Below are 13,454 nucleotides of genomic sequence, written 5' to 3'. Positions count from 1 at the left end.
GTGTGTGCATGTGTGTGGGGTGTGGGGGTGTGTGTGCATGTGTGTGTGGGGTGTGGGGATGTGTGCATGTGTGTGGTGTGGGTGTGTGTGCGCAAGTGTGTGTGGGGTGTGGGTGTGTGTGTGGGTGTGGAGGTGTGTGTGTCCATGTGTGTTGGGGGGTGTGTGTGCGCATGTGTCTGAGGTCCGGGAGGCATGCATGTGGTGGGGGTGCTGCCCGTCACTCCCTCGCCCAGGAGGAGGCTGTACCCAAGGCTCCAGTTGCCAGACTGGGCCAAGCCAAGAGCAAGGCTGAGCGGCTCCACCCGCGGGCTCCCGGGCTGGGACACGGGGTGTCACCGCAGTGCTGAGCGTCTGTGCTCTGAGACCTCGTTGTCCCCAAGGGTCTCTCCACCCTCCGGTCCCCGGGCTCCGGCCCCGCCCGGCATGCGGAGCGGGGAGCGCACAGCAGGGCGGGGGCACTGAGCGCACGACGGGAATTTCCCCACGACCACGGCGACGCCAAAGGCCTGAACCGCCACGGCCGCCCGCAACAGCGAGCGCAGGGAGGGGCTGTGCGCGCCGGGGCTCCGCTGCCGCGCGGGGAGGGAGAGCCCGGCAGGGTCACGAGGCGCCGGCGCCGAGGCCGCTTGAAACCCGGGAGACCCCGCTTGTGCGCGCCGGACGAACCCCCGCGGAGGTCCCGGGGCGCAGCCGGCGTGAGGCCTCAGCACAGGGGCGCCGGGACCTCCCCACTCCGCTAGCTCAGCTCGGCGCCGCTCAGGGGGGCTCTCACCGTGAACCTCGGCTTTTCTAAAGGAAGGGCAGACCCCAGGTTTCTCCCTTCTCTTGTCGAGGCGAACGCGGTTTGGGTGTTTTCCTGGTTTCTTCTTTGGCAAGTCAAGACAGCGCACAGTGCACGGAGCCCCGAAGCTCTCTCCGCTGCTCGCGGATTCCTGGTTAAACCTGAGCCGGAGCCGCGTTCTGGCTGAGACCGGAAACAGCACGTGCGCCCGGCGGGGCCGCCCCCTCCCCCTCCTCCAACAGCCCGCGGCAGCAGCCGGCGCAGCCAGGGCCCAGCACAAAACGCCTTCCAGCGGCAGCAGCGCCGGAAAGCGCCTTCTGAGGTCCTGGATAAGCCTCGGCGCAGGGTCCCGCGCTCAGCCCACCCCGCCTGCCTCCGCGCCAGGGCCCGCCTGCTGGGTGGCCGCCTGCACCGGGCTGTCCCGGGCTGGGCACTCGCGCCGATCCCGCCTCGCTTGTGGACCCGCAGCGTGGGACGCAGAGCCAGGCCAGGCCGCACGGGCTGTGCGCGAAGATATGCCCGAGAGGCGGGGAGAAGGCACAGCCCACCGGCTCAGGAGAAAGTCCCGGAGGGAGGCAGTCCGCCCCTGGGGACAACGCGGGGACCCTATTCGGACACCACCAGAAGTTCCTGTGGGAGACGCTAAGGGTGCCCACGGTGTCGGCCACCATGTAAAGCTCTCCTAACTCTAAGCCGTTTGCAGTTTCGTGCACGTCAGAAGGGCGCAGCCACTGTCACCTCTATCAGCAGAAAAGCAAACATGAGACAGGAAACCACCCAATTAATCCACAATTCACAGTGCTGGTGAGCTTCCAAACAATGTGACTGAAGTTTCCACTCCTAGCACAGATGGGTCGTCTGTCTTTTCTACAGTTTAATGGTTTCTGCTACGCACATTTATCTGTCAAAGTGAACTATGTAACTTCAGGCCGCAGAAGTTGGATGAGAGTAAAAAGTTAAACTGAAGGTGACATGGAACTGTCCGAGAGGGTCTTCTTGTCCAAAAATGAAGAAGCTGTGGCTATAAAAATTACCACCCTTTTAAAACTTTTAATATTTATTTATTTATTTATTTTTTATTTATTGGAATGAAGTGCCCTCCAGTATTTAGTTAAAAAAAATAAATAAATAAAGGCCGGGCGCGGTGCCTCAAGACACCTGTAATCCCAGCACTTTGGGAGGCCGAGGCGGATGGATCACGAGGTCAGGAAATCGAGACCATCCTGGCTAACACGGTGAAAACCCGTCTCTACTAAAAATACAAAAAATTAGCTGGTCGTGGTGGCAGCGCCTGTAGTCCCAGCTACTCGGGAGGCTGAGGCAGCAGAATGGCGTGAACCCGGGAGGCGGAGCTTGCAGTGAGCCAAGATGGTGCCACCGCACTCCAGCCTGGGCAACAGAGCGAGACTCCGTCTCGAAAAACAAACAAACAGAAAAACATAACACACGCCGTTGCTTCTAACTGCAGAGAGCAGAGACAGCCCCGCAAGGCAGCTGCATGGGGGCCCCGCCTTGGTGCCTGCAGCCGGCCTCCTCTGGCGCAGCTGCTTCCCTCTCAGGACTCTTATACTCTGCAAAGCTCTCAATCCTCAATCATTTTCATCTGGGTTTTACCTATCACATTGGGAATTACTAATGAAAATATTTAAAATATTGAATACATTTAAAATAAAAACAAACCCATGACTTAACATGGACACAATTTTGAAAAATTATTTTCCAAAAAAAAAAAAAAGTGAGAATGGCATTAATACTTTTATTAGCCTCTTTAACTGTCTGGCTTAATGGAAGTGTAAACCAGAAAAAGTGGCCGGGCGCAGTGGCTCAAGCCTGCAATCCCAGCACTTGGGGAGGCCGAGGCGGGCGGATCACGAGGTCAGGAGATCGACACCATCCTGACTAACACGGTGAAACCCCGTCTCTTCTAAAAATACAAAAAAAATAGCTGGGCATGGCGGCGGGCGCCTGTAGTCCCAGCTGCTCGGGAGGCTGAGGCAGGAGAATGGCATGAACCCAGGAGGTGGAGCTTGCAGTGAGTGGAGATCGTGCCACTGCACTCCAGCCTGGGTGACAGAGCAAGACTCCATCTCAAAAAAAACAAAACAAAAAAACTGGGGTTTGAGACAGGCCTCAATCCATTTAGAGGCTGATTTTGCCACAGCTGAGGATGTGCCAGGGAAAGAGACACAAGCCACAGTAGGCTCTGTGTCCGGGGCTTTTTCCAAAGAGTTTTGAGGGTTTCAATATTTAAAGGGGAAAATGGCAGGAGGGGAAGGAGGAAAGAATAAAAAGGAGGGGGGGGTAGGAAAAATGAGAGAAGTGGGGCACATCCTCGTGAGGCTTTGATGAGCGCTTGCTGACTCGCAGGGGGCAGAGGAAGAGTCAATTACAAATTCGGCTCATGCTCAGTACATCTGCACTTTACGTCAGATAAAGTCAACCTAGAGTGGAGGAAGAAGTCAAATATGCATTGGTTTGGGAATGGGCGTACGGGCAATTTCTAGTGTCTAGTCCCTTACAGAGCAATGAGCTGTGACTTCACATTGTCCTTCAGGCACAGAATGAAAAGGCAGTTTCCCATGTGACTGTTTCCAAGCTCACCCTTTTTTTCTGGCCTAGTGAGCTTGCAGGTGGAGATTTTCCTTTCCTTTCACAGGAGACAGGTGAATTCTCATTTTTCTTTGTGCGTGCCCACATTGTGAGCTGTGTTGGTGGAAGGAGGTGAAGAAAATTTGGCCTCACAGAGATGTAGTAGGAGAGAGAGGCTCTCTTGGACACCCTGAAAAGGCCTCAGGAACTCCAGGGGTCCTCAGCCAGGACTTTGAGAACCCATGTTCTAGAGGCAGAAGGCATTTGCCAGCCTGATTTGGGGGTTGGCCAATGGAAAGTGGGTGGAGGGGACAGTGCAGCTCTGGGCCCTCTTACAACTGTGTCACCACCGTGACACACACGCCTGAAGCCAGAAGAGAGATGTGAAGCTAGAAGAGAGATGTGAAGCCTGGCAGCTCCTAACCGCAGGCCCAGAGCCCCTCAGCTGAGCCGAGCCCACCGCAGGCCCAGAGCCCCTCAGCTGAGGCCAGCCCACCGCAGGCCCAGGGCCCCTCAGCTGAGCCCAGCCCACCGCAGGCCCAGGCCCCCTCAGCTGAGCCGAGCCCAGCCCAGCCCAGCCAGGCGCGCGAGTGAGAAATGCTGCTTCTCACCGACTTCAGGGGCAATTCTGTTACGCCGCAAAAGCTGACAACAAAAGGGTTGGTGATATTAACAAAAATAATACCATACAGCTTATGGAAGTTTTGAGCTAAGCTGAAAATAGACTAATCCTGGCATTTACCAATTCTGTCCTGGAAAGGTTCCCAGAAAAAAAAACCCCTTTGGATCTTGTGTGTGCTGAACATTGTGTCCCTGAATAAACTGTCTCCCAGCGTGAAACACATGGTTCCGCCTCAATCTGATACTGTTCAGCTCTCCCGGCCGGTTCGCAGTCCTGCCCTCTGCAGACACCAGTGTGTGCCATACACAAGCAGCCCAAACCGTGTACCACGGCTGTCTGGACCGAAGACTCTCAGCCCAGGCCAAGGAAAGCAGAAGCTAAGGCTGTGCAGACACATGGGACTGGGGAGGAAGTCGGAGGAAACCCTGAAGGCTCCAGAGCCCTTCAGCCCCTGCCACCAGCTGGTCCCCTGGAACCTTCCATTCTCCTAATCACTTCTTTGTGACTTGAGTTTGGTTTCTGTAATCAAAAAAAATCTAAACTTGGCGGAAATCTCACTTACTGCTGTATCAAGGACTGACTGACTTTTTGGTTGCAGTATATCCCCTGGTGCTAGTCTAACTGGTTAAGAAAGCTCAGCCTACACTTTTATGACAGATGTTTTATTTATAGATAATTAAAATTTAGGCATATACATGACACAAACATTATATATAGTACACTTTCCATGATAGAAGTTATGATGCTGTTCACAGAAAGGCCTCAATTCAGATGACATAATGCATATGCTAGAAGGGGACACCTGGGAGAGGGGACACCAAATGGCCTTCTGGTTTTTCATTTTGGTTTAAATATCCTCTGGATGCATTCAAGTAATACTGATCATTTCATGTTCAAAAGGCTTTTAATAAACAAATTCAGAGTAAAATTAATTGAAATATTTATAATAACGATTTGTTACACAGTTATTTCCAATATACAATCAAGACGACTCACGACACTTGAAAGAAAGGAGAAAGAAAAAAATCGATTGCACCCACAAGTAAAAAGGCTTTATTCATTTTGGGGATGCTGCAATTCGGTATTTATATAAACATTTACACACTGTGTAAACACAGTCCTACATGTAATGCAGCATTACGGGTGAGAAGACCCTTGGAAGTCGAGCGTCCACGGTGTTCCACGCGCACAGGCGGACCTTTCCACTGTCATTCCCAGCACAGCCAGTCAGTCTCTCCACCCCCTCCTCCCGCCTGGCTCGAGGACAGACGCTTCTCATCAGACACACCAGGCAGCCTACAGTCTACACAGCAGCGAGCGCTCTGCCGCCTGGCTCAGGCTTTCATTTCACAAGGACGTTTCCCCATCTTAGTGTCCTGTTAAATAATCTTGCGTAGAGTCTGAAGCAAAGGAGTCAACATCCTCGTTATCTGAATCATCGCTGCTGTCGTCGGCGGCCGGCTCTCCTGTAAGCGCAATGCGAGCATAGTCATCCGTGTCTATGGACTTGCAGAAGTGGATGGCGTACTTGAGCTTCTCCTCCAGCACCTGCTTGCAGGAATACCTGGGCAGCTTCAGCAAGAAGAAACAGGTGTAGGACTCAGGGAGGAAATGGTCTGGAGGGTTGTATTTATCCAACACCTGTTGAGCAGAAATATGACGTGATCAGAAGCTGAACATGGCTGCAGTCTACTTTACTGTACTCATTAGGCTCTTTGTGCTCACAAAACCATGTATTTTGCTAAGAACAAAACAGCAGAAAACATAATCCAACCAACTTTAGGAGTAACAAGGTGCAACTAATTCCTAGAACCTGGAGTAAGAAACAGCACCTCACTATGGAGACGACGGCTCTCTACGGTCATCCCGGGAAGAGGGCCCGAGGACCACACCACCCCTATGGGCCCGGGGAGGCCTGGCAGGCGGAGGGCCAGGCACGTGATCATGGAAGAGCTCCTCACGAGTCTACCAGCCCAACTTTGACCACTACAGATTAAGATACTAAGAAACAGCAAGAATTATGGGCAAAAACTAAGAATTACTGACCTTCTAAGATAAACTATGCATGCTCTCCAAGGTGACCCTGAAAGACGACCACTTTTCTAACCCTGGTAGAGACGCAGGTCAGGCTCTGCTGGGCACATGCTGGGAACAGTGGACCCTATCGATCCATCCACCCAGGCACTGCTGTTACGGTCCCAACAGAGAGCGAGGGCATCAGGCCACCCCCTCTCAGTGACCCGGCAGGTCCGTCGAGCTTGTTTCTGACCACTGGCCCACAGAGTTGGAACCCAAAGCGAAACCCTTGTTCTCAATCCTACAAGCAGCCTCATTTTTCTCAGCATCTAGCGTGTTACTTAGTGACTCACCTAATCCGACCAGATAACTGAGCGAGTGCTTTGCGTGTGTTTGAAACCTAGAGTGGGCTGACACAGCAGTGGTGTATTCTGGGGATGGCCAGATACATTTTTTTTTTTTTTTTTTTTGAGACGGAGTCTTGCGCTGTGTCACCCAGGCTGGAGTGCAGTGGCGCGATCTCGGCTCACTGCAAGCTCCGCCTCCCAGGTTCACGCCATTCTCCTGCCTCAGCCTCCGAGTAGCTGGGACTACAGGCGCCCGCCACCACGCCCGGCTAGTTTTTTGTATTTTTAGTAGAGACGGGGTTTCACCATGTTAGCCAGGATGGTCTCGATCTCCTGACCTCGTGATCCACCCGCCTCGGCCTCCCAAAGTGCTGGGATTACAGGCTTGAGCCACCGCGCCCGGCCGGCCAGATACATTTTTAAAAAACAGGTAATCATACCCAAAACACATAATCATAACATTTTGAGCCTTCCCATCAGAGAAGTTGGATGTTTTCCATTTTCATTTCTGTGAAGACACAAGAGGCCCATTTTTCCATGTGCTGCAGGACCGTGGGTGAGGACCTGGCCACCATTGGCCGACATCAGCCCAGGGCTGGCAAGCCCAGCCAGGAGCCTACCTGGATGACGAAGTCTCGGCCCCGGAAGTCGGCAATGGTCCTGGGCAGCCTCGTCCGGCCCCAGACGAAGCGAAGGAAGAGCGAGCGCTCTGTGTTGGAGAAGGACTCCATCACCTCCCAGAACCACTGGATCAGCGATGCGGAAGGCTCGATGCCTTTGTAGGTGGCCACCGACTTGAGCAGATGCAGGGGGATGTCAGGGCTGCCACACACCTGCAGGAGGATGTCCGTCAGGGCCGTGTGATGCTTCCCACCTGGCATTTCCGCAAGACTCCATCACGCTCCCTCTCTACACCAAGGCCTGTTTGGGGCAGGGAAAGGTCTGGGGGCTCCGGGTGGGCCCGCGTACAGCCTCCTGCGGGCGGGTGGAGGGACGCGCTCAGAGTGCACTCCCTTCAGTCAACACACAGGGCAAGGCTCTGACTCTGAACTACTGTCACTGATTTGTGGGTCAGCAGGCAAAGGCAGCTGCAGGGCAGCCCCACCTGGGGGTCGGCATACCATCGTCTCCAGTTCGTAGCCGGTGAACAGTGAGAGGAGGGGGACAGGCACAACGCGGGCCATCCCTTCCCGAACAGCAGCCACCTGCTCATCAAATTCATGGAGTCTGGAAGAAAAAGCTCACTTTACACTTCTGTCTTCGGTGACACTGACTTTGTTCTGCTCACACCAATCCTTGGCACGCAGCACTGCGGCCGCACACTTCCCAGCTGGGAGGACAGAGCACCAGCTCCAGATGGCATGAGCATGCTTAGCAGCTCAGCACTGCAGAACTTCTCCCGACACTCGACACTCGGCTCATCTCGTCCGGCAGATGGGGTACAGCCTAATGACCACCCACAGCTACGCACACCCCAAGCCACCACTCTCAGTATCCACCGGATACCCCAGGAGAAGCCAGCACCAAGAGGGGAAAGACACGCACCCGCCACAGGCCCGAGACACCATGCTGACCCACAGCAGACACGATACGGGGGACAGCACCACCCAGGACACCTGCCAGGACTACCCCCACCAGAGCCCACAGGGCACACCCACCACATGGGGCCTCATCCAGACACTCTCAGGTGCTTCCAGGGGACATGAGACAAGCAGTGGAAACTGTGGGTGGTGGTAATGACCTGCCAAGCCTGAATCACGGCGCCCAAAGGCCTGTGCACAGTCACACCTGGACACCTGGCAAAGGCTGCTCTGTGTCACTCAAGCAGCCTGGAGGGGGTCGAGACAGCCCCAGACCCAGCCCTGTCCCAAGGAAGCCAACAAAGAAAGCACACAGGGCAAAAACTACGGCCTCCTCAGGTGCAGTGACCCAAATGGGTGGATTTTGTTGATCTTGGTATTCTGGTTAGAGCTAGGAGTAATGAACACCGACCCTGATCACAGAATAAGCTTCACACCCACAGATCAGCAATAGTTGCAGCCAAATCCATTACTGTACTGTGGACGACACTCCTAAAAACACACGTCCATGCAACCATTTTCTGCTACTTTTGCTACCTGTGTCAATGCAACAGAGACAGATGACCACCAACCTGTAGTTTATCGCCAGCCGCACGTACTCCGCGCGGTTGTCCAGGGTGATGTGCGTGTGCTTGGAGCTCAGCTGGATGTCCTGGCCGCTGGCGCTCGGCACCGTGAAGGGCAGGCTCATGGCCTCAAACTCCTCCGAGGTGGCTTCATTGTCTCGGATGTACATGAGTCCAGGAATAAAATCTTTATCAACCTTTTAAGGAGAAAAAGAAAGCCCATGTGTCCATGTGTCGACTCAGGGCTCGTCTCCACCCCAGATCCCAGTCCACCCAGCACACTCTGTCAAGCAGGAGCCGGGGTCAGCCTCAAGTGCATCTCGAGGCTGCAAGTACACAGCACACACCAAGACAGAAGAGGAGCAACGAGAGAGTACTTCATCCAAGGAGCTGAACAAAGAATTCACAGTTCAGTCAAGTGCTTAAAACTAACCACTGAGAAAGTTACAGCAACTGGCTAGCAAGGATTCCCGTCCTGCAGCCGAGGCACGACACAGCCACAAGGGATGAGCTGGCTGTGGTCGCCCCAGGACACAGCCTCCTGTGCAAGCCTGACTTGCGGCCCCCCGGCTTCCCAAAAGCTCAGCTTCTTCACAGGGGAGGCAGTGAGCTTCCTTATCTGACAAGACAGTGTACGTTACAAAACACCAGAAAGCAGATGATCTATTTTTTTTGCTACTCAAAGATGGCCCACAGCCAGGAGCCTCTGCGTCACCTGGGCACCAAGTTAGGCCAGAGTTCACAGCCTGACCAGACCCGCAGAACAGACTGTGCCTGTTAACAAGACCCCAGAGGCCCCGCCTGCCGCCCCAGGGAGTTACCTCACTGAGGTCCGCGATGGTGAGGCTCATCCCAGCCAGCTGCTTCCAGACAGGTTCAGCGAGGTTGAGGCTTAGGGGACTCCCGGTTCGGATGGCAATGCCCAGCAGCACACCTGATCATTCAGGACACAAGTGACAGAGGATACTTGAAAAGGATGACAAAACTTCCCGTTCACTCACACACGCCACTGGCAGCAGCTCCACACTGAGGCCTCAGAACCTTCTGAAGCAGTAACACCCAAATCATAGGTCTAGGCCCTTCCTCAAGACCATCTGTCCTCCTCTACATCTATCATTTCCTTTGGTGCCTATAAGCCTCTAACTCTTCACATCCCTTCTGCACACACATTAGTTTAAGCCACACAGAGGCCAATTCTTCTTCTTCTGACAGCAAAGAGCTGGAACTTCCCCACAGGAGTGTCCTCCAGGGAGCTACAGCCCTGCCCAGGAGGTGCTGGCTGTGGTGGGACGCACACCCTCAGTGGGACAGGAGGGAGGGACTGGCCAATGGTGAAGACCTCACCCCTCTCTGATCCCAAGTCTCAGATAAACATTGAAGATGCAGAAACAGAATCTCACATTTTCTGAGTGCTCAAGGCAGTCTCCAGTCCTCAGCATGTGGCCAGGGCCTGCTGGCTCTGCCAGTGCCTGTAACTATGCACAGAGCTTCCAACGGTCCACCACCGTCAGGCCCTCAATGCTAGGCACGGAAGTCAACAGCACACCTTGTTCGCTTCCATAATGTTGGTGAAATGCATGATCAACATGAAAAGTCTTTTCTTTTTTTTTTTTTTTGTGGATACGGAGTGTCGCCCAGGGTGGAGTGCAGTGGCACGATCTCAGCTCACTGCAACCTCTGCCTCCTGGGTTCAAGCAATTCTCCTGCCTCACCCTCCTGAGTAGCTGGGACTACAGGTGCATGCCACCACAGCCAGCTACTTTTTTTTTTTGTATTTTTAGTAGAGACAAGGTTTCACCATACTGGTCAGGCTGGTCTCGAACTCCTGACCTCAGGCAATCCACCAGCCTCAGCCTCCCAAAGTGCTAGGCTTATAGGCGTGAGCCACCTGCGCCTGGCTCTAAAAGTCATTTTTATTGGTAACATTTTATTAGCTTTTAGTCTCAAAAACTAAAAGCAGATATTCAAGATATATCTACTGTCACTCCTCAAACAGACGGTACACTTTAACTCAAGAGCAGGCACAGGGCACAGCAACCCAGTTCAAGCGGCCGAGAAGCTCACCCAGGAAGCGGAACATGCTGCTGTGCACAGGTGCTCTGGCGGCCGGGCTGAGCAGGTAGCAGTCTCGGTTGGCCCCAGACTCATCCCTCCCATTGGGTGTCACGATCAGCAGGGGTGTGAGTCCGTTCTGCAGCTCCTCACAGATCTCAGCTATGGACTCACTGTAGCCACCCCCACAGTCATCCACAGATTCACCTGCAGGGGAGAAGCAGTCACTCGGAGTCCCCTCACACAGTCCTGTGTGAAGACCCCCCAACACTCCCGCACCATGTGGCCTCTGTGCTCCCCGTGGGCTCAGGCGGCCACTGCCGGGGATACAGGTGCTCCAGCGCGCCCAGCAAGTTCTCACCCACAAACTTGACCTTCCAGACACGGTGAGGAAGGAGGAGGCTGTCGGGACCAAAGGAGCTCATCTTAGCACACATCTGCCCAAAGACAGACTTGGTGCCGTCGGGGCCAGCCAGCCCACCTTTGCTCCTTGATCGTTTGACCTGGAGAGGAGAAAGTAAGCAAGCGTGAGGCCGCTGCCGCAGCAGGAAACACACAGCCGGGGACACGCGGAGCTGGCGAGTGCATGAGGAGGAGGCACTGTGCATGGGCCCCTCCCTGGTCACGCACCTGCTTGCAGACCCCGCCATCCAGGGCACTCGACTCTGAACACCCGAGACCGCTGCCCTCACCCCATTGGGCATGTCGCCAGTGATATGCCCAGCAGCCCCTAGGACTAGTGTGTCTGAACAAACACACCTTCCAACATGACACACACTACCACCACGTCTACAGCTGCGGCCTAGCAGCATCACCTTGGCATGGACCATTCTCACACCCTATGCACTGCCACCACTTCACCATCTTGCCATGACCTCAGGAAATAAGACACCAGGAACTCCAAAAGCAGCTCTCCCAGCAGATCAGAACAGACTCCCGGCACTCAAAGATTCAACCCAATGCCCCTGAGACTGAAGCAGATACAGTGAGTACCTCGGCTGGGACCAGGCCTTTCCCATATCCACTTCCACCCATCCACTTCCACCAATCCCACTTCCAAGCCTCGGGGCCACTCAGCCTCCCCAACACAGGCAGTCACTCTCGCTGCCCATCCTTCTCATCCTAAGCTACAATTTCCAAAGGCTCAGGGGACTCCAATTCCCAGACATCAAGGCAGGACCTCGGGGCATCGGAGGGCGAGTGGCCGAGGCTGTGCGTCAGAATCATCTGAGAAGCCCAGTCTGGAAGCATGTCAAAAAGAAAAATTGAAGAAAAAATGGTCCTGAGAATGTATTTTGATGACTCCTCCAGTGAAACTCTCTTTATCTTTAGCTCACATAAAGTTGAGTTTAAACCACTTACAGCCCAGGCTGCCATAAACCAAGACTAAAAATACAAGAAGACAGACAGAAGCCACAGCTGCCTGTAGAATGAACTTGTCTGCGTGCCACACACTCGGCTAGGTGTTCACAGATGTGAGTTCCTGGAAACTCGCAGCAGCTTTTTAAGGCTCCATCATGCCCAGAGGAGACTGGGCTACAAGAAAATAACAGGACATGTCCTACGTCACGGCAGCCGTGTGACAGGACAGGTGCACCCAGCTCCCCAAAGCCGCCTCTTCTCCGCGACAGCACCCACTGGTAGAGGCTGTCTGCGCTCAGAGGCTGCAGAAAACAGCAGCCATGATCCTGGAAGGAGACAGGCTCCTGTGGGACAGCACTTTCTCTGCTCAATAGAAACACACGATTTTAACTGTCTTTAATCTGAAGTCCCTAAATTTTCAGAAATGTGCATCTAATAATTCTGTAATACATTTTTAAGTGTAAAAAAGTTTTTAGGTACTGACGTTCAGATCCTGCTATAAAACTAAATAAAATTCCCAACAAACAAAACCCTCCAGTAAGATGATCTGTGTTCTGGCGTCTCCGAAACTTTCCACAGACAGCTGCGAGAGTCCCTCCCATGGCATCCCCTCGGGAGGCCCCTGAGCGCATCGTCACAGCCGTGGGGTGGCGGGACGGAGGTGCCTGTGCAGCCTTCCTGGCTCCGTGCTGGTGTCCTGTGCACACCTTGAATTCATAGAATGTTTTTCTCCATGTTCATTTTTGGGCAGAAAATCACTTCTATTTCCACACGTGTAGAAAATTTCCTCTCTTCGGGAGGGGCATGCTACCCTGAACGGGAAGGAGCCATCCATGGCACCCGGGGCTGTGGCTGAGCCACAGCAGCCCCCAGACGTCAATCCACATTGCACACTAGGCTGAAGGGTGTTTATCTGATTCTTAGGAAGGCCTGATGCCGGGCGTGGCGGCTCACGCCTATAATACCAGCACTTTGGGAGGCCAAGGCGAGTGGATCACCTGAGGTCAGGAGTTCGGGACCAGCCTGGCCAACATGGTGAAACCCTGTCTCTACTAAAAATACAAAAAAAAATTAGCCAGGCGTGGTGGCACACGCCTGTAATCTCAGCTTCTTGGGAGGCTGAGGCAGGAGAATCGCTTGAGCCCGGGAGGTGGAGGTTGCAGTGAGCCGAGATCGCACCACTGCACTGCACTCTAGCCTGGGCGACAGAGCGAGACTCTGTCTCAAAAAAAAAAAGAAAAAAAGGCCTGATATAAGTTGTTTTTTGTTTGCTTTGAGACAGTGTCTAGCTCTGTCGCCCAGACTGGAATACACCAGTATGATCTCGGCTCACTACAACCTCTGCCTCCCAGGCTCAAGCGATCTCCCTGCCTCAGCCTTCTGAATAGCTGGGACTACAGGCACCCACCACCACACCAGGCTAATTTTTGTACTTTTTGTAGAGACGGGGTTTCACCATGTTGCCCAGGCTGGTCTCAAACTCCTAGGCTCAAGCAATCCATCCACGTCAGCCTCCCAAAGTGCTGGGATTACAGGCAT

The 13,454-nt window shown here is 53.8% G+C and overlaps 1 protein-coding gene across 1 annotated transcript in view; it reads right to left on the bottom strand.

The window, feature by feature from the left end:
• Window positions 1-4,638: 4,638 nt before the first annotated feature.
• The window catches only part of LOC112627419 (E3 ubiquitin-protein ligase HERC2-like), a 213,049-nt gene continuing 204,233 nt past the window's right edge, over window positions 4,639-13,454 (bottom strand). The window contains exons 67-73 of the mRNA XM_025389651.1: window positions 10,915-11,056; window positions 10,566-10,760; window positions 9,323-9,435; window positions 8,508-8,698; window positions 7,477-7,582; window positions 6,976-7,188; window positions 4,639-5,633 (exon numbers count right to left, since the gene is read on the bottom strand). Of these exons, the coding sequence (XP_025245436.1) occupies window positions 5,361-5,633; window positions 6,976-7,188; window positions 7,477-7,582; window positions 8,508-8,698; window positions 9,323-9,435; window positions 10,566-10,760; window positions 10,915-11,056 (1,233 nt within the window). The 3' untranslated portion in view covers window positions 4,639-5,360. The remainder of the gene's footprint in view (window positions 5,634-6,975; window positions 7,189-7,476; window positions 7,583-8,507; window positions 8,699-9,322; window positions 9,436-10,565; window positions 10,761-10,914; window positions 11,057-13,454) is intronic.

Source organism: Theropithecus gelada, chromosome 7a, assembly GCF_003255815.1.
Source record: "Theropithecus gelada isolate Dixy chromosome 7a, Tgel_1.0, whole genome shotgun sequence".
Lineage (NCBI taxonomy): Eukaryota > Metazoa > Chordata > Mammalia > Primates > Cercopithecidae > Theropithecus > Theropithecus gelada.
The sequence above is the reverse complement of the archived record's forward strand: the minus strand, read 5'-3'. Positions and strand labels throughout refer to the sequence as shown.